The sequence below is a fragment of the Hemiscyllium ocellatum genome, chromosome 26, assembly GCF_020745735.1.
Source record: "Hemiscyllium ocellatum isolate sHemOce1 chromosome 26, sHemOce1.pat.X.cur, whole genome shotgun sequence".
In the NCBI taxonomy this organism is placed as follows: Eukaryota; Metazoa; Chordata; class Chondrichthyes; order Orectolobiformes; family Hemiscylliidae; genus Hemiscyllium; species Hemiscyllium ocellatum.
The window spans coordinates 3,873,192-3,895,154 of NC_083426.1; the positions used below are offsets into that span (position 1 = coordinate 3,873,192).

Consider the following 21,963-nt stretch of genomic DNA (forward strand, 5'->3'; position numbering starts at 1 on the left):
GAGGGGCACCAGTATCCTTGGGGGGAGGTTTGCTAGTGCTCTTTGGGAGGGTTTAAACTAACTCCGCCGGGGCATGGGAACCTGGACTGTAGCTTTAGGGTACAGGACCTTGAGTGTAGGGAGGTTATGAATAATGCAGCGATCTCGAAGGAGGGTGCCTGTAAACAGAAGGGTGGATTGAAGTGTGTATACTTCAATGCCAGAAGTATAAGAAATAAGGTAGGTGAACTTGCAGCGTGGGTTGGTACCTGGGACTTCGATGTTGTGGCCATTACAGAGACGTGGGTAGAACAGGGACAAGAATGGCTGTTGCAGGTTCCAGGGTTTAAATGTTTTAGTAGGATCAGACATGGGGGTAAAAAAGGGGGAAGTGTGGCATTACTTGTCAAAGATAGTATTACAGCAGTGGAATGGACGATGGAAGAGGACCTGCCATCTGAGGTAGTTTGGGCTGAGGTTAGAAATAGGAAAGGTGAGGTCACCCTGTTAGGTGTTTTCTACAGGCCTCCTAATAGTCCTAGAGAAGTAGAGGATAATATTGCGAGGATGATTCAGGAAAAGAGTGAAGGTAGCAGGGTGGTTGTTATGGGGAACTTTAACTTCCCAGATATTGACTGGGAGAGCTATAGCTCGAGTTCATTAGATGGGTCGGTGTTTGTCCAATGTGTGCAGGAGGGTTTCCTGACACAATATGTAGACAGGCCAACAAGAGGTGAGGCTATACTGGATTTGGTTCTAGGTAATGAACCAGGCCAGGTGTTAGACTTGGAGGTAGGTGAGCACTTCGGGGACAGTGACCACAACTCGGTGACTTTTACTTTAGTGATGGAGAGGGATAAGTGTGCGCCGCAGGGCAAGAGTTATAGCTGGGGGCAGGGAAATTATGATGCAGTGAGGCATGACTTAGGATGTGTGGATTGGAAAAACAGGCTTCAAGAGAAGAACACTAATGAGATGTGGGGATTGTTCAAGGAGCAGCTACGACGTGTCCTCGATAAGTATGTACCAGTCAGGCATGGTGTAAAGGGCCTTGTGAGGCAGCCGTGGTTTAGTAAGGAATTGGAATCCCTTGTGAAAGGGAAGGCGGCGGCATATGTAAAGATGAGGCGTGAAGGTTCAGTTGGGGCGATAGAGAGTTATAAGGTAGCCAGGAAGGATCTAAAGAGAGAGCTAAGAGAAGCGAGAAGGGGACATGAAAAGTCTTTAGCTGGTAGGATTAGGGAAAACCCAAAGGCTTTCTATAGGTATGTCAGGAATAAAAAGGATGACTAGGGTAGGTATCGGTCCAGTCAAGGATAGTAGTGGGAAGTTGTGTGTGGAGGCGGAGGAGATTGGAGAGACACTAAATCAATACTTTTCATCAGTATTCACTCAGGAACAGGACACTTTTGCTGATGTGAATATGGAGTCACAAATGATTAGAATGGATGGCCTGGAAATATGCGGCGAAGAGGTTCTGGGAATATTGGAGAGGATGAAAATAGATAAGTCTCCTGGGCCTGATGGCATTTACCCCAGGATCCTATGGGAAGCTAGGGAGGAGATAGCAGAGCCATTGGCCTGGATTTTTATGTCGTCATTGTCAACGGGAATAGTACCAGAGGACTGGAGGATAGCGAATGTGGTCCCCTTGTTCAAGAAAGGGAGTAGGGATAGCCCTAGTAACTATAGGCCAGTGAGTCTGACTTCAGTGGTGGGCAAAGTCTTAGAGAGAATGGTAAGGGATAAGATTTATGAACATCTGGATAGGAATAACGTGATCAAGGATAGCCAGCATGGTTTTGTGAAGGGCAGGTCGTGCCTCACAAACCTTATTGAGTTCTTTGAGAAGGTGACTAAGGAAGTGGACGAGGGTAAAGCAGTAGATGTTGTGTATATGGATTTTAGTAAGGCGTTCGATAAGGTTCCCCATGGTAGGCTAATGCTAAAACTACGGAGGTGTGGCATTGAGGATACATTAGAGGTTTGGATTAGGAATTGGCTGGCTGGAAGGAGACAGAGGGTAGTAGTTGATGGATTATGTTCATCTTGGAGCGCAGTTACTAGTGGTGTACCACAAGGATCTGTTTTGGGACCATTGCTTTTTGTTATCTTTATAAATGATCTAGAGGAAGGGCTTGAAAGCTGGGTAAGCAAGTTTGCGGATGACACAAAAGTCGGTGGAGTTGTGGATAATGAGGAAGGAAGTGGTAGGTTACAGCGGGATATAGATAAGTTGCAGAGCTGGGCAGAAATGTGGCAAATGGAATTCAATGTAGCTAAGTGTGAAGTCATTCACTTTGGTAGGAGTAACAAGAAGATGGATTACTGGGCTAATGGTAGGCTACTTGGTAGTGTGGATGAGCAGAGGGATCTTGGTGTCCATGTACACAGATCTCTGAAAGTTGCCACCCAGGTAAATAGTGCTGTGAGGAAGGCATATGGTGTACTGGGCTTTATTGGTAGAGGAATTGAGTTCCGGAGTCCTGAGGTCATGTTGCAACTGTATAAGACTCTGGTGCGGCCTCATCTGGAGTATTGCGTGCAGTTTTGGTCGCCATACTATAGGAAGGATGTGGAGGCATTGGAACGAGTGCAGAGGAGGTTTACCAGGATGTTGCCTGGAATGGTAGGAAAATCTTATGAGGAAAGGCTGAGGCACTTGGGGCTGTTCTCATTGGAGAAGAGAAGGTTTAGGGGAGATTTGATAGAGGTGTATAAGATGTTTAGGGGTTTAGATAGGGTCGACACTGAGAACCTTTTACCGCTAATGGAGTCAGGTGTTACTAGGGGACACAGCTTTAAATTAAGGGGTGGTAGGTATAGGACAGATGTTAGGGGTAGATTCTTTACACAGCGGGTTGTGAGTTCATGGAATGCCCTGCCAGTAGCAGTGGTGAACTCTCCTTCTTTATGGTCATTTAAGCGGGCATTGGATAGGCATTTGGAAGTTATTGGGCTAGTGTAGGTTAGGTAGGATTCGGTCGGCGCAACATTGAGGGCCGAAGGGCCTGTACTGCGCTGTATCTTTCTATGTTCTATGATTTTTGACTCAATCAACAATCAGCAGGCTCTGACATGGCTGCAGTGCAGACAGGTCAATGAACAGATGTCCAATGACAGTCTCAAACCTAACATCTGGTTTAAAGCCTCACTGTTACTGGAACTCCGATGATAGGCTACTATTAATAACAACATTAGCTGAAGATGAATCCAGAACTGTGCATATCAGGAAGAATCCTTTGCTCACTGAACACTCCAAAACATCTCACTCAGGAGTCTTGCGCCAAGATAGTTGGGAATAGGTAAAGCTGACAACCAATATCCTATATCAGTTTGATTGCTTTATTGGGAGTTTAAGAAAACATTTTCCCTCAAGTAGGGAATGATGGACAGGATAACTCAATTGTCCATCGGAATAAATAACTGCATTCACATGACGTTACACTACATTAATTTTTATTTAAATCAGACATTTGCTAAATCAAGCTTAACAAACGCTGATTAACACAACATCTACGACATGACTCCTCCACACACACAAAACATCATAACTGTGGACTCCTCTCTGAAGGAATGTAACCAAAAAACTAAAGTAACGTAACAAAAACTAATTTTGTAATTACACCATTGTAATTGCACCATGAACCAGAAGAAAATTCTTTTTTCTGTCAGTTTCCAATTGCTGCAATGAAACAAACAACATTTGAACTTTTGAAACAAAAATCACTCAGAATATTTTAAATGGTTAAAAATGTACTATTCATTTTATAAAATTATATATTGAGAGTATAAACATTTCCATCTTCCAAGTATTCAGATTCAATTCCTATTAAAGCTGATTTAAAAAGTGGAAATCATGGTGCTGTGGGTCCAAAGTGCCTTCAGAACTTGAGGGAACAAAAAACAATGATGAGAAGAACCAACGTTTGCAGGTAAGGTTTCTGGTAGTATTGATGGCAAAAACCCTTGTTGCATTTTAGAGAAAAATATTAGATGCTGCAATAGGAAAGCCGGAGGGCATTTCTGAACAAAAAACTAACAGGTCTTTCATACTGATAATCATACAGCAATCTTGGGATCAGTCAAATCTAATACACCTAAGGATGGTTATAACTTCAAAAAACCCTAATGGAAATGACTTATGTTCTCCATTGTTAGGATGGAATTCGTCCAAGTGTGTTCTTTTAAGGAGTGACCACACTTACCCAATTATTTGATATAAAGCAGGTACGTTTATTTAGCTGCAGAAACTTAGCTGTTACAGCGAAGCACGAAAGATCGAGTGGTTCGCTGGAGAAAATGTACAAGTTCTGAAAATCTATCGATAAGCTCCGTTAGTTATACTATTTTCTAATCTCAATTCATGCAACGTGATCTTTCACAAACAAAAGCCTTCTTCAAAATGGTATAATTTGCAAACAAAGGTTCTATGTATTCTGGAAACATTTTTACAAAGGCTTTACATATATTTGAGACATTCTGTATCATAGACACAAAGAATTACTATATGTTCGAAACATTTTCCTAGTCTTATTATCACATAGTTTACCTTAATCTAATCGCTTAGTTTAAATGTTCTCTCATTTGAACATCAGCTTTGTTATTTGTTATGGCAATAATCCCAGAATTAAAAATTACTTTGGTCATCATTTTAAACTATAGGTTCACAGTGCCCCCAATGTCCTAAGAAGTAACTACATCTCTGTCCTTTCATGGGCTTCTATAATATCCTAACATTCCCCCCCTTGGCCTCTTCAGAGGCCATAACAACATAAACCGTTACAAACGCAATATTGTGCGGCAACCGGGGCCAGGTGTGTCTACGGACGCATTCTTCGTGTCCTTTTTGCTTTTCTGAACATATCATCTTGACCTGGCCGTCTGGTTCTAAGGAGACATCAGTTAAGAGTGTAGGGGTCCCTAAGCAGCATCTTACTACAAAAAAATCAACAATTAGTATTTGATTCTAAATTATTCTTATTTTAACAAAAGAACTACAAAAACTTTATTAAAATTAACAAAACATAAAGTATAAATGAGCATGATAACAAATAGTAGAGAACCATAGAGAAAAAAAAATGAATGAGCTTGGATGCTTGTAGAGTGAAGGTCAGTTGTCCAAAGAACACCAGATTGTACACCCACCAATTAACCAGTCACACTATACTATATCATGAAATCCCAAAATAGATTTTCATATTACTGGCACAATGCCGAATTTTCTTGTAATACATTTAAATCGGCTTCAAAATCAGCCACATAGCTTGCATTTATTTTTTTTTAATCAAAAACAATGTGAATATAATGTGCTGTGTCCACAACTTACTTATATCTGCTGTTCGGCAAGCCAGAGACTAGTCCAGATTCCCAAGACAGATGCCAAGGCCAGGCATCCGTTAAAACCACATGTCCACAGGCCACCATTCTGAAAGTCAATGCACGACTGTGCCTGTCTTAGGTTGTCCCTCAGCTCGAGGAATCTTACCCGTCATTGGCTAACCAGTCGTTGCTCAATGACCAATGCAATCCACTTCCATTTCAACGCACAGGGCAGTGGCACCTGGCTTATCATAGTGATCAGTGGCTCTCGATACCAGACGATGTTTAGGAATCTCTTGCATGATCAATAGTTTCTCAAGCCTCGAGACACACAGCACTTCAAAATTCCTGACTATTAAGGCACAAATTTAACTGTCTCCAATCTGTAACGGGGAAGTAAGAAACAAAACACAACTAGGGGGTCTCTGGACTACAGCCCTCACAATTAGAGCTTTGGAATGAGTAGGATTAAAAAAGAAATACAGTCATATAGTAAAATCATTAGTTGTCCCGCGCTTCTCTTAGCCTCCATCCTCTCTGGTTCTGATTCCGTAATCCTTCCCTGAGCCGCCCCCATCACAGGCTCCTTCAGCACTGCTGCGGAACACCAGTATGCAGGTGTTGAGTCATCCTTTCCCGTCAGGTCATGGTCGTGTCACCAGCGTCCTGATACATGGCACACACATAACAATAACCACAGGTAATAAAAATAGCAGCAGGGATGCGTAAACCAAGGGTCTCCCCCCCCAACAACAGAAGCTACTGACATGCAGCCAGAAAGTCACCAATTCTGTCTGACTTGTTTACTTTTCTAGTGTAGGAGCTTTGCCAATAGTGATGGAACACTGCACAGAAGCATACCATGTCATTCCATCTCCAATAGGGAGATTTAACTAGTTGTGCTACCCTTGAAACATGCTTCTTGCTGGACAGTGAGAGTTTTGTTGGCATAAACTGTAGAAATGTTTTCAGCCTAAATTGAGATTGATACAGTATAGAATTCTGTAAGGATGGATTAACAAAGCTAGATGTATTGGTCTGCTTTGTACCAGGTAAAAAATGTAACTGATTCAATCTTCTGGTGATTTTACACATACTTGCAACTATTTGGTACAAATTTTACTGATCTGTTGGTTTTGAAATTACTAAATGTATTGCTCTTCTTTAAGTAGGGCAGCAAGTACTCAATTGTTGCTATTGACAGAGCAATAATTCAAAACATCAATTGCGAGCAACCTTAATCATGCAATGATAAATTCAGAAATCTCATTTTTGGAAATGTATGTAATATATCAAAAACTCATCAGACTTTAACAAGTAACTTTTAATCTAATTTTGTTAGTAAGCCCCATACCAATTTTCCATTTACTAATTAATCACAGACCCATAAGCTCCTCCTTCAACAGGGGTAGGGTCATCTTCCAGTTTTTGAAACCTTGTACTAAATTCATATCCAGTACTTAATAATGAACAAGGGGAATAAGTCCCTTACTCTTAACCACAACTAAAATTTAGTGAATGAAAAAGCTAAAGTTAATCATAGCTGTCTTTGTACAGCCTACTAGGTATGTGTCCAGATGCTTATTAATGAAGACCTGTTCAAAGTATTAAAAGGTTTTAGCCACAATCAGATCTGCATAATTGAAAAAATGAAGAGAAAGTGCTTGACTTGAAGTCTGTAGGAATATAAATGCAACATTTTAGTACATAGTGTTATATTACCAATATGGAAAAATCTATCTGATTTCTTATCTCATCTTTCCTAGAACCGTCATAACCAGGTTTGGAATTGTGGAATTAAAATTAGGTGTTTGACCACAGTTGTATTAGGAATTGGCACAAAATCTGTGTGACCAGGACTGAATCCCTCCTGTTAGTGAATAGCTGTGAAAAGTACTATAAAACAACCAGAAATTTAAATCCAGACTTTGTAATACAAAAATATAATATTACTCTATCATCCAAGCATCCTTAAGACTTAAAATTTATTCCTCTTCAGAAAATCCCATTTCCCTCTAGAACTAAATTTCGAATCAACCTTGTGCAAATAAACCATTTAGCAAAATTGATACAGTGAATGAAATCATTATGGTAGAGTGCGAAGCTTGAATAGATAGAGTTTCAACACCCATTCCACGCAATAAGCTCAGCTCAGAATCTAATCAAAACCGATGGCAGAATATTAGCATCTCAAAATCATTGATTACTGAGGCTAAAGCAGTAGCACGATGATCATGTAAAAATGCTTGCCTGCAGGTCTTAGAAAAGACAGACATAGAGACCTACTAAACTTCCCCCACAAAACTAAATATTAAATTGAGAGAAAAAAAATGCTGTTTGATTATTTTGATAAACTGCGAACAACTCCGGATGGTGCAAATGTCTTGTTAACACAAACAAAAGATACATCATTCCAGTCACTTTATGTGAATAGCCTGATAATTATTTACAATGTGGCGAGAAAATACAAAAAATAACAAAACGCATTGAAGTAGAAGACTGTCTGGAGAGGGAGGGAGGAAAGAACAGCGGCAGGTTTCACTTTCCGTAACACAATGCTTTCAACAGACGAGCGCTCCAGTATCCCCATATAAGTTTCCTTTTTTCCCTAGTAAATAGTATATTTAAATTAGACATTAAACCAGCCCACATATACATACTGGGTTTTTATCATAGATTAATCTGTTCTGAAAATCCTATCAAATTCTCAACCAAGACCGTTTTCCACAGTTTTCCACACTGTAAGTCTAGTAAATTTCCACACTGTAAGTCTAGTAAATGTAGGGGTATGGGTGGGTTGCGCTTCGGCGGGTCGGTGTGGACTTGTTGGGCCGAAGGGCCTGTTTCCACACTGTAAGTCTAGTTATTTCCTCTTATATGTTCCGACCTCCCCACTAGTGAGGAGAACACACACTCACCTAATCTCCTCGTTTTCTATCGGTACTTTCCAAAGGGGACAAATCATTACGTTCTTCCATTTTCCTTTCTTCTAAGAAATATTGCAATGTCCTTAGATTCCCATATCCTTAAACACCAATTTACCAATTCATGCTTGTCTTACTTTAATGCCTGTAACTAACTTGTAAGCATATTTATATATTTACGTCCATTTATCCAGTATTCAATTTTCAAAATGTAAAATGCATACAGTCACCAATTTTGAAGACCATTGTGATCACTCAGTTTTAGTTCCCCATTTTAGATCCAAAATTAGTTTTCTTAAGTACTGCTGGTCAATCATTACTCAATTAAAATACTTTAGGTCTTAAAATAATCAGAGATGTCTTACAACAATTTGTCAATTCCAGTTTAAAAACTTCTAACGCATGCACAATGGTCGAATCCAAGGTCACAGATAATAACCATGGAAGTTTTTGTTTTTACAACTACCCACTGTTGAACTTAAACTTCAACTGACCTTCACATATTTTGTATGTAAAAAGATAAAAGAAAAGACAGTTAGACCCTCAGTTTAATCATGTTAAGTTTTCATAAAACTCACATTTAAAACAATCCTGGAACTCACGCTTCAGTGAATAAAACTTACTCATTCAATCATCAACAAATGTGCATTCAAACCAAACCATAAGGTGTTAATTGTTTTGCTAGCTGTACACACACTCTCCCTCTCTTTCCACAGTCTTTTGTGAGTATCCTTACCCCTAACCCTTATTTCTCGCAATCCTTCTATCCGTCCTTCTCTCTTGGTTCCTCTTCCCTTTGTCTCCTTCACCTTCGATTTTTCTTTATCTATCTCTGTTTGTTCTGAAACTTCAGTTTGTTATTTTGGTTAAAAGAAAAATTAACTCTGTCTGCAACTTGACCCTGAAGTCACTGTCAACATAATACTGGATCCAGGGCACTACATATTTTGGCTCTATATTGTTTTAATTTTAAAAATATCTCAATGTCGCTTATACAACTGTGAATTAAACTCAATGGGAGTTCCTCGTCCAAATAGAAACACACACACACACACACCTGGGAGCCACAGTCTATGGAAAAAAAATCATTATAAACCACAAGCAATTCACACCCCAGTGGCAATGGAAACCAGAGAGAAAAGAAAAAAAAATTGAAAGTCAATGACTGCCAAACCATAAAAATATATACATTAAAACATATTTACAATTTATTTGGAAGTTGTACTTGCTATGAATTGACACAGGGAGTACATAAAAGGGAACTTTATAGGTTCAGTAATTATACCAAAGTTCAAAGCTTTTTTTCGTAATGTTTTAAAAACTTTACTCACGCAAAATAGAGTGTCTGAGCTATAGCCGAATCCCATAATACAAATACTCTAATATCTGAACTAGAAATTGCTTCGCTTATAATCCTTATCTGCAGCTTTAATACTATATTTTGAAATTGAATCAACAATTATTAATTTAGAACATTATTAAAATCAGTTTGTATTTCATAACTGATTACTAAATTCCATATTAATTTAGTTGCTTTACTGTCCTGATTCCCACAATACAGACATCCCAAGCTTTTTGGACCCTATCCAATAAGATGCACTCTAAACAAGATTTTTTTTTTGAAATATTAATTTTGTTTTCCAACGTGTTACCTGGTGTGATAAATTTTGAGCACGATTACCTACTGTCTCTTCTATATTTATAAGAACATTGGAATAGTCGGATGGAAAACTTTTTTTTATAATAGAACATAATCAAATCTGCCCTGTCTATCCCCAGCTAACTCTGCAGTCTCAATAGTGGGCAGCATGAGTAAGTGGCTCTGGAATCGTGCCAATAATTCCCGTAGATAGACGTCCTCATCATCTATTTTCGTTGACAATTTGATTTTACTAAAAACATTTTCCTTTGCTTCCTCTTTTCTCTCTGTCAAATTATCTTGAATTTTTGATTGAAATTCGTCAAAATCAGCAGCTGTAAAAAACAGTTGGTCATCTGCGGGGAACCCGTTTCTGCTCCTCCACAGCTTAAGATTCTTATCCAGATTCTGTATTTTTCTTTGAGCTTCTTTAAATGTATTATTTTTTTCAATAAGTTTCTTAACGTCTTCTAAAACCTTCCCTGTCTGTGTTATCGGGTTTGTCGTTACAGGTGCTGGGTTGGACTCATTATTTTTTAACTCCGGGGGGATGTACACAGATGCTACCAAACAGTTCAAATCCCATTGTGGTGTAAAAGTTACCACAAATTTGGTCTTCCACCCCAGTGACTCATTCGTGTCCTGACTTATCCCCTTGGTAGGGGGTTTGCCCAAGTCAATCACTTGGCGTACTAAAGTATTAGGAGACTCTCGGAGACCCTCTAGTATATTTGTCATTAATGTAACATTCTGAAAAGTCTCCTTAATCTTTTTTATAATAAGTTCTTTTTGATTTAAAGCCTGTCCTAAGACTAGGTCTAAAGTTTCTTTCTGTAAAGCTACACAGTCCAATAGCAGTCGACCCGTTAGGGTCGTATTCCCACCTAGACTGAGTCTCCACCAGGGAACTCCAGGACATTCTGTCCTGAGGTGGCGCAATTTTGGTTGTCCAAAATTTAATTCCTCCATCTTATTTTCTCTTATCTGACTCTAAGCTTGCCCCCCCCTTTGTTTCTGTTTCTATCTTTCTTTGACACTTTCTCCTTTTTTTCCACTGTAAGCTGTTGTCAAAAATAAATTTTTCTGCTGTCCACCTTATACTACTTTCATTTAAACATAAAATTTTCTCTCAAAAAATGGGGTTTAACCTTATCAGTTACCAACTAATCTTTTCTCCTTTCTCAATATCTATTAAAATTCTATCCTGAAAGAAAATCACGTTAAGCATTCATGAAATAACAATCAAAAATATCTCACAGAATTAAATGACAGACTACAAGTCTTAAACATAAAAAATTAACAAACAGATGAATTCAAGCCAGAGCACAGTGTTAAACTGCTTGTTAGCTGAGAAGCCTTCTGCTCACAGGCAGACACACTGATAAAGCTTGCAGCAGTAAAATTCTCTCTCTCTTTTTGAGATATGACACACAGTTTCTTAATTCCACAGACCCATACAAATTTTCACACAAAGAGATTCTTTTTTACAGAGATTTTTATACAAAAAGATTCTTACACACACACAAATTTTCACACACACAGAGACTCTCTCTTTCTCGCAATCAGATTTTCACACACAGAGATTCTTATACACACTTAGATCTTCACAAACACAGAAACTCTCTTACTCTCATAGATTTTTACAAACTTAAAAATACTTAAACACACAGATTTTACACACCCAGAGACTTTCTCTCTCTTACAACGAATAGATTTTTTACTCATACATACACATAGTCATTTATATTAGCAGCTTCTGTTCGTTCTTCCTATTCTGGCCGGCCCCTTTGTCACATACTTACAGAAACATACAAATTCAGATATCCACTTCAATCATCTGACTCTTTTCCCTATTGGGATCCGCTTTCAAAACAGTACGTCTTTAAGAATAGACGTCTGAGCGGAAAAAATCCCTACAAGGAAACGGTTCAGACTAATTCCTACTGCAAGTCTCCTCACTCCCAAGAATTTTTAGTGTACACTAGCGCGTCAAGGTTAGCCAAACCCCTCACTTGGAAGAATTTTAAACTGGCGGAGACAAATTCTACGACACTTTCCCTCCTCACTTCTAGGACTTTCACATTTGCACGGCGGACATAGCTAATCCCCTCACTTAGAAGAATTTTAACGGCGGAGACTCCTCACTTCTAGGAATTTTTAGTGTGCACGACGGGGTCCGCGGTTCCCCTCACCTAGAAGAATTTTAACATCGGAGAGAAATTAACATTAGAAGATTTAAAGTGACGTACCAGCTAAGATTCTGTACCTTTGTGTCCAAATCAATTCAATTTCAAGTTGGTGAGGATTAAAAAGCAGACAAATGTCTAACTCAAAAGTTAACTACTGGAAGCTTTTGATGTAACAGGCGCTTCCTCACCTTAAAGTTTCGGCCGAAAAGTTTGTCTGCCTCCCAATCTGCCAACCTGTGGTCTCCTCCTCCACTTACAGGGTCACCATACGTTAGGACGGAATTCGTCCAAGCGTGTTCTTTTAAGGAGTGACCACACTTACCCAATTATTTGATATAAAGCAGGTACGTTTATTTAGCTGCAGAAACTTAGCTGTTACAGCGAAGCATGAAAGATCGAGTGGTTCGCTGGAGAAAATGTACAAGTTCTGAAAATCTATCGATAAGCTCCGTTAGTTATACTATTTTCTGATCTCAATTCATGCAACGTGATCTTTCACAAACAAAAGCCTTCTTCAAAATGGTATAATTTGCAAAGGTTCTATGTATTCTGGAAACATTTTTACAAAGGCTTTACATATATTTGAGACATTCTGTATCATAGACACAAAGAATTACTATATGTTCGAAACATTTTCCTAGTCTTATTATCACATAGTTTACCTTAATCTAATCGCTTAGTTTAAATGTTCTCTCATTTGAACATCAGCTTTGTTATTTGTTATGGCAATAATCCCAGAATTAAAAATTACTTTGGTCATCATTTTAAACTATAGGTTCACAGTGCCCCCAATGTCCTAAGAAGTAACTACATCTCTGTCCTTTCATGGGCTTCTAGAATATCCTAACACCATGCATAAGAAATCCGTCACTATTAAAAGGAAGAATTGTGTCCTACTGACCATAGTGGATTTCTGTCTCATCTAACCTTGCACTGATTGGCAACACCACAATCTGAGCTTGATATCTTTTTCAAAAGTGATCATGTTGTTCCGTATGGAAGGACAAATTTAATTAAATCTGAAACAATGCACTCTGCTTAACATGGCAGTAATTTTTTAATAGTGACATACTGCCATTTATTTCCTACTGTGAAGCTTAACACAATTTTAAACAACTTCCTTAGTCCTTGTGCTACAAGGTCTTGAACACTACAACATCTATTGTATAGGAAGGAGACCAAAATTGTACACAATATTCCAAAAATGACTGAACCAACGTTCTGTATAGCCGCAACATGACCTCCCAACTCCTGTACTCAATGCTTTGACCAATAAAAGAAAGCATATCAAACGCCATCTTCACTATCCTATCTACCTGCAACTCCACTTTCAAGGAGCTATGAACCTGCACTCCAGGGTCTCATTGTTAAGCAACACTCCCTACAACCTTACCATTAGGTGTATAAGTCCTGCTCTGATTTGCTTTTCCAAAATGCAGCACCTCACATTTATCTGAATTAAACTCCATCTGCCACTTCTCAGCCTACTGGCCCATCTGATCAAGATCCCATTGTAATCTGAGATAATCTTCTTCACTGTCCACTGCACCTCCAATTTTGGTGTCATCTGCAAACTTACTAACTATACCTCCTATGTTCACATCCAAATCATTTATATAAATGACAAAAAGTAATGGATCCAGCACGGATCCTAGTGGCACACCAATGATCACAGGCCTCCAGTCTGAAAAACAACCCTCCTCCACCATCTCCTGTCTTCTACCTTTGAGCCAGTTCTGTATCCAGATGGCTAGTTCTCCCTGTATTCCATGAGATCTAACCTTGCTAACCAGTTTCCCATGAGGAACTTGTCGAAAGCCTTACTGAAGTCCATATAGATCATGTGCACCACTCTGCCTTCATTAATCCTCTGTTATTTCTTCAAAAAACTCAATCAAGTTTGAGAGACATGATTTCCCACGCGGAGAAAGTGAGGACTGCAGATGCTGGAGATCAGAGCTGAAAAATGTGTTGCTGGAAAAGCGCAGCAGGTCAGGCAACATCCAAGGAGCAGGAGAATCGACGTTTCGAGCATTAGCCCTTCTTAATGCCCGAAACGTCGATTCTCCTGCTCCTTGGATGATTTCCCACACACAAAGCCATGCTGACTATCCTTAAAACAGTCCTTGCCTTTCCAAATACATGTAAATCCTGTGTGTCCGGATTCCCTCAACAATTTGCCCAACACTGACGTCATGCTCGCCAGTCTATGGTTTCCTGGCTTTTTCTTACTACCTTTCTCAGACAGTAGTACCACATTTGCAGGAACACCTAGTCAGGTCTTGGTGATTTATCCAGTTTTATGCATTTCAAGACATCTAGCAGCTCCACCTCAGTAATATGAACATATTTCAAGATGTCACCATCTATTTCCCCACACTCTACATCTTCCATGTCCTTCTTCCACCTTTAAAGACAGTAAAATATCTGTCTCTTTGACTGAGCTTTTGGTTATACGGCCTGATAACTCCAAATTGAATCAATGTCAAATTTTGTCAGATAATATCGGTGTCTTACAATGTTAAAGCAGCTAAATAAATGAAACTTTTTATTTAATATCCACCCAGCGCCACTTTGCTATAGTACAACACACCAGTACACTTTAACAATTACGATTTCCCCTTCTGCCATTGCCAGCTTGCAGTCTCTCCTCCATTAGATTATTTTAGTAGAGAGATCTGAACTGTTGACTGCACAAGTGGAAAAATTGTAGCCATTATCCATACTTCAAAAAACTAAAATAAAATCTTATTGAAGGGCTTCTCAGTATATCTGTGATAGAAAGCCATAAGCCTGCCCATTTCTGAAGGCTTAGATGTCCACATTGAGACAACCTCTGCATACACTTCATTCTCGCAGCTGATATTTATCTCTAAAACATTAAAAATCTCATCATTAACCTATTTGCTTTCTGTTAATAGGAGCTCACTGTGCCTAAATTAACTGCTACATTTCTTTTACCTTACAAAAGAATGCACCCTTCAAAGGCATTTTGTTGGCTGTGAAGCACTTTGGGACATCCTTAAATAGTGAAAGAAGCCAGATAAAAGTACAATTTTCCTTTTTAATCTACTGATATTTAAAAGTAATTCCATTTCAAACAGAAAGTATGTTCAGTGAGTAATTGCTGTACACTAGGAACTTCATGCAATCGATCTCTGCTCTGCACCAAGTTAGCCATTCATAACTACACCTGCTAAAACTGGCCTAATTAAACTTTACTCTTAGGAGTGTGGGGTTAGAGAGAACTTGTTGCTATACATTGTGGCTTACAGAATGATATCAACATTAGCATATTAATTAAAACATGAAAGCTCCTTTATTCCCCAAACAATGCTTCCTGCAAGTTGCATGGCCATAACGTCACCCAAAGATCCTTGCACAGTCTATACATAAGTCACTCTAAGTTAGCTGGGGAAATGGTGGTGTTATGGAGTGCCATTGGACTAGTAATCCAGAGTCCCAGTCTAATATAATGGCAGATGGTGAAATGTGAATTCAATAAATATCTGCAATTAAAATGGCAACCATGTAACTACTGTCATTGTTGAAAAAACCTAAAAGTCCATGAATGATCTTAAAGGAGAGAACCTGCTACACTTGTTGTTCTAGCCTACTTTGACTCCAGACCCACATGTGACTGATTCTTGGAAGAAATTCAGAAATTCTGGACAGTTCTGAAGGTTCACTGGACTTGAAATGTTAACTCTGTTTTTCTCTCTATCGATGCTACCAGTCCTGTTGAAGTTCTCCAGCAAATTCTGTTTTTGTTTGTTTCATATCTCCATCATCCAGGATTCTTTGTTTTACATTAATGTGATTGACTTTTAACTGTCCTCTGAAGTAACTTAGCATGTCTTTCAGTTCAACAATAAATAGATATAAGCAATAAATACTGGCTTAGCCAGTGACACTGGCAAACAGAAGAAAAACACTTGCAAGGCTCTGCAAAAACATTTTAAGCAGTTGTACACATTATTACTCGAGCTAAAAATAAAGAACAGAGCAAAAACTGTGCTCTAGTAAAATTCAGCGAGCACCAGTCATCCTGCAGGCAACTCACAACTGACCACTCTTCAACTGAGAGTTACAGGGCATTTAACTGTGGTGGGCATCATCCCAGATGCTGCTCACATTTAACTTTCATATCCTGACTTGGCAAGGGTACCAAATACTCATGAACAGGAACTCAATCTGATTTTGCTTTTCTAGGTATATGCAATGTGTTGCTCTATTTTTGTTGAAACAAATTTTTGCACAGGACTGATGAAATGAAACGTGGAACCTTAAGACAGCATGAATGAATGGAATCAGAATTGAGGTAGTCGATAAAACAGGAAGTATCAAATGGGATTAATCCACATCGCAATCCAGTTTCCCTTTCGAGACTCTTACTTGGGGTTAAAACTTCCAATGTGTCAAACAAAAACCAACATTCATCAGTAAACTAGTTATTCTGAATAATGAGTATTTTAATAAGAAACTCTGGGCAAAGTTCATCTCTGCAAAGAAAAGAAAAGCCTATTCTTATCTGTGAACAATTTGGTTGTCACATTTTTCTACATGTTAACAGTGAATGTACTTCAACATAAGTCAGGATATGAAACACTCAGAAAAAAGCAGTTAACAATAAAGACGAATTTGTACCCACTCCACAACTAATCACAGAACCTTAAAGTGTAGGAAGGCAATTTGTCATGTACCATAATTAAATTCGCCAACATTATGGAGAAGAATGCAGTCTTACAGAAACCTACACAAACTGATCAGAACAAACTTGGTACATTAGAGAATTAAAGGCTCTTTGAAAGGACTAACCAATTAGTCTCACTCCTCTACAATTTCATCCCTTCAAGTATTTATCCAATTCCCTTTTTAAAGTTACTATTAAATCAGTTTCTATTAAATCTGCTTCCACTACCCTCTTAAGCAATCCACTCCAACTCATAACAATTAGAATCCATTTACTATACCCTCAAGGACCAAACTGCAACTTAACAGTGACAAGGGGCTGGGAAAATATCAGGATGTGCTCATACACAGCCGGCATTGGGAGATCAAATCACCATCAGGGGAGTCGGCCAGATCATAAAACTTTACTAGGGCTGATATGCATCATGACAGCTGCTGGCTCGGATGGATTTGATTCACTGCAGAAACTGCAACTGGGAAATAAATAGGATTTATTTTTGATGCGAAGCAGTTCTGAGGGGGGTTGAAAAATGAAAATGTAATTTTCATTATGGGAAGACTACCTGGAAGTTCAATGTTTTGTGTCACAAAGTGTTAAACGTTTCAGTTACAAATCTAAATGAACACAGCCACTAGCTTGCTGGTTAGAGGAGTGGGGTTGCAAATTCTATTTTTATCACAAGATAAAAATTCTGGGGGAGGAGAAGAATATCAGACCAGTCTGGGGATGAGGGGGAAAGCCAGATCATTCTGGGGAAATGGGGAATAGGGGGGTACACATCGGATACTTCGGGGGGGGGGGTACACATTGGATACTTCTTGGGGGGGGGGGAGCGGGGTGACATCAGATCATTCTGGGAAGGTGGAGGGAAATGTCCAGGCTTCTGAGGAGGGGGGGAATGCCAAGGCTTCTGGGGAGGGGAGGGGAGGGGAGGGGAGGGGAGGGGAGGGGAGGGGAGGGGAGGGGAGGGAAATGTCAGGGCTTCTGGGGAGGGGGGGAAATGTCAAGGCTTCTGGGGAGGGGGGGAAATGTCAAGGCTTCTGGGGAGGGGGGAATGTCAAGGCTTCTGTGGGGGGGGGGGGGGAAAGAGAATGTCAGGGCTTCTTAGGGAGGGTGGGGAATGTCAGGGCTTCTGGAGGGGGAAGAATGCCAGATCATTCTGGGTGATATCTTGCATCTCTTCAAAAGTACACCACCCCCCTCAGACACTGGAAACCATACAAAACTTGCAAAATAACAAGCAGCAAACCAGTGCAGCTTCTGGAAATGGGTAATGGAGAGAAAGTGCTGGGAAAGGCGTTGGGGGGGGACCCGTCAAGCAGCGTCTGTGAGGAGACAGAGTGGGGGCGTTAATGACCTTCCACTCCAGCCCTACGTGGCGAGAAAGGTCAAAACTGACACCTGAGGAGAGGAAGGCCGAGCATTTTGATGAAGTTTGCAAATGGAGGTTTTTATTGGGATGTAGGAGCAATTAGTGCAGATGCTGGAATCTGCACTGAACACGCTCTCTCTCTCTCTCCCTAGATGCTGTCTGACCTGCTGTGGTCTCCAGCAGGTTTTTTTTTGCAAATGGGGATGTTCAGTAATAATTACTGAGGGTATAATAATTTGCTGAGGGTGTAATAGTTTTCTGAGGGTGTAATAATTTGCTGAGGGTGCAATGATTGCTAAGGGTGCAATAATTGCTAAGGGTGCAATAATTTTCTGAGGGTATAATAATTTTCTGAGGGTGTAATAATTGCTGAGGGTGTAATAATTGCTGAGGGTGTAATAATTGCTGAGGGTGTAATAATTTGCTGAGGGTGTAATAATTGCTAAGGGTGCAATAATTTTCTGAGGGTGTAATAATTGCTGAGGGTGTAATAATTTTCTGAGGGTGTAATAATTTTCTGAGGGTGTAATAATTTTCTGAGGGTGTAATAATTTTCTGAGGGTGTAATAATTTTCTGAGGGTATAATAATTGCTGAGGGTGTAATAATTTTCTGAGGGTGTCAGTGCCTGTCCTGCTCTGGGCTCAGGCTGATACAATGATACTCTCTGCAGTGTGTGCCGGGCCCTCCCGCGCCCCTGATTTCACTTTCACGCCCGCCCGCCTGACACTCACAGTTGCTTGACCCAGACTGGAAGCTGTTGAGGAATCGCCGCCGCTTGCCGCCTGCTGCAATCCACCAGGCCGTCGTCGCAGAAGCATTGCGGGGGACAAGCCGAGGAAGAAGCTGCTGCTGCTGTTGTTGTTGTTGCTGTTGCCAGGAGGAGAGCGGCCGCGAGTAACCCGGGAGCGAGCCGAGGCCCCGCCACCGCCATCTTAGAATCCCCCCACCGACAAAAACACAACAAACCCCCGGACCCCACACACACCCACCCCGCCCGCCGGCCGTATAACACCACGGCTCCCCGCACTGACGCCTCTCGCTCTCCGCCGATGCCCAAAGACCCTCGACCCGCCGCGGCTACCGCTTGCACAAAGCTCCCATTCTCCGCGGCCTGCCCCTACTCCGGCCCCGCCCACGGAGTGCCCGAACCGAGTCCCGCCTCCGCCCCGTCGCCATTGACCCGCCTCGGACCTCCCATTGCATGGAATCGATGCCAATCAAAGGCTTGGGCCCGCCCAATGGGGAGTTGAACCCACACTGGATTGTGGTTGGCTGCGGCCGACGTCAGTCATTCGCAGAGCTCCCGCCTTCTTAAAGGGCAAGGCCACGCTCGCAGGTGACAGCTCATCAAAGAGCAGCTCAGACCTGGAGCATGCAGCTTGCAGTTAAGCAGAGCCTTGAGAGTGGAGGTTCTTGTGGAACAGTGGTAGTGTCCCTACCTCTGAGGCAGGAGACTCCGTTCAAGTCCCACCTGCTCGAGAGGTTTATCATAGTGTCTTTCTGAATAGGTTATGAAATATCTGAAGGACTTTCATAAGACCACACCTGGGACTATACTCTAAAAAATGAGAGGTGATCTCATTAAAGTGTATAGTATTCTTAAGTGGTAAATGCAAAGAGAATATTTCCCTTCATGGGACCGTAAATGACCCGAGGGCATGTTGCAGTTGTATAAGACTCTGGTGAGGCCTCATCTGGAGTATTGTGTGCAGTTTTGGTCGCCATACTATAGGAAGGATGTGGAAGCTTTAGAACGAGTGCAGAGGAGGTTTACCAGGATGTTGCCTGGAATGGTAGGAAAATCTTATGAGGAAAGGCTGAGGCACTTGGGGCTGTTCTCATTGGAGAAGAGAAGGTTTAGGGGAGATCTGATAGAAGTGTATAAGATGATTAGGGGTTTAGATAGGGTAGATACTAAGAACCTTTTACCGCTAATGGAGTCAGGTGTTACTAGGGGACATAGCTTTAAATTAAGGGGTGGTAGGTATAGGACAGATGTTAGGGGTAGATTCTTCACACAGCGGGTTGTGAGTTCATGGAATGCCCTGCCCGTATCAGTGGTGAACTCTCCTTCTTTATGGTCATTTAAGTGGGCATTGGATAGGCATTTGGAAGTTATTGGGCTAGTATAGGTTAGGTAGGATTCGGTCGGCGCAACATCGAGGGCTGAAGGGCCTGTACTGCGCTGTATCCTTCTATGTTCTAGGGCATAGTCTTGAAGGGTGCCAATTTAAGCCAGAGATCGAACATAGAATAGGTAAAAACAATGACTGCAGATGCTGGAAACCAGATTCTGGATCAGTGGTGCTGGAAGAGCACAGCAGTTCAGGCAGCATCCAAAGTGCAGCGAAATCGAAGGGCTTTTGCCCGAAACGTCGATTTGGCTGCACCTTGGATGCTGCCTGAACTGCTGTGCACTTCCAGAACCATTAATCCAGAATCAAACATAGAACAGTACAGGCTCTTCGGCCCTTGATGTTGCACCGACCTGAGGAACCAATCTGAAGCCCATCTACACTACAGTATTCCATTTTCATCCATATGTCTATCCAATGACTATTTCAATGCCCTTAAAGTTGGTATCGCATGTCAATACCAGGTCTCATGTGGGATCATTTAATGCCAACACCTTAGAGGATGATAGCTATTTCTTCACTTCTCTGTAGGCTATGGCTTGGCAATGCAACAATTTTCAAGGCTGACCCTTTTTTAAGAGTTGATGCAAAGTTGCCAGGATGGAAGCCAGGTTATGTATGAACTTTCCATAATCGTTTACCAGTCCAAAGAAAGACCTAAGCTCCAATACAGAAGTGGGAGTAGGTGCACCTTTGATTGCACTCACTTTAATTTCCAATGGTTGTGATTCAATCTTGTGAACTCTGTAGCCCAAGTAGGTCAGCTTTTTCTTCTAAGGCCATAGGTCGGCCTTTGAGAAATGTTTAAGGACTATGTCCAAGTTCTCTGATTGCTACCTGTTATTAGCACATAATCTAGATAAACCGTGACCTGGGGTAGACCTTGTAAAATGTTTTCTTCATTTACTGGAAAAAATTACGCAGGCTGACGATAATCCAAAAGATAGTCTTGTATATTGGTGCAAACCCTTATGTGTATTAATTATAACATACTTGTGGGAATCCTCATCTGACCGCAATTGCAAGTATGCATGGCTCATGTCCAGTTTCATGAAGGACAGCTCCTCCCTGCCAGTTTTGCATATAAATCCTCTAAGCAAGGGATTGGGGATTTATCCACCTGCAAAAATCAGTTTACCATTCGTTTAAAATCACCACAAAGGCAAGCTGACCCACTAGGTTTCACAATCAGTATGACTGGTGCTGTCCATGCCACAAACCGGACTAGTTTGGTGATTCCTTCACTTTCCAATCCTTTGATTTCTGCCTCTAGAGACATCGGGTCCTACAGCATAGAGACAGGCCTTTTGGCCCAAACTCGTCCATGCCGACCGATTGGCCATAAGGTAAATTGCACTGGGCAGGCCTTGCAGAATCATGGAATTGCTTCTTGGACAACATAAAAGGTGGTCTTGATAATCTGGGAGGAGAAAGTGAAGACTGCAGATGCTGAAGATCAGAATCGAGAGTGTGGTGCTAGAAAAGCACAGCAATCAGGCAGCATCTTAGGAGCAGGAGAATCGACATTTTGGGCATGAGCCTTTCATCAGGAAATGGGCTCATGCCTGAAACATCGATTCCCTGGCTTCTCGGATGCTGCCTGACCTGCTGTGCTTTTCTAGCACCACACTCTCAACCTTTGATAATCTCTAGACCTTCTTGAAAAACTCTGGATATTTAATTAAGACTTCACTCACACAGACATTTT

The 21,963-nt window shown here is 40.9% G+C and overlaps 1 protein-coding gene across 1 annotated transcript in view; it reads right to left on the bottom strand.

Moving 5' to 3' along the window:
• Positions 1 to 19,058, bottom strand: part of lrig2 (leucine-rich repeats and immunoglobulin-like domains 2) — a 96,524-nt gene extending 77,466 nt beyond the window's left edge. Inside the window, exon 1 of the mRNA XM_060845280.1 lies at positions 18,852 to 19,058. Coding sequence (XP_060701263.1) covers positions 18,852 to 19,051 — 200 coding nt within the window. The 5' untranslated portion in view covers positions 19,052 to 19,058. The remainder of the gene's footprint in view (positions 1 to 18,851) is intronic.
• Positions 19,059 to 21,963: the final 2,905 nt, after the last annotated feature.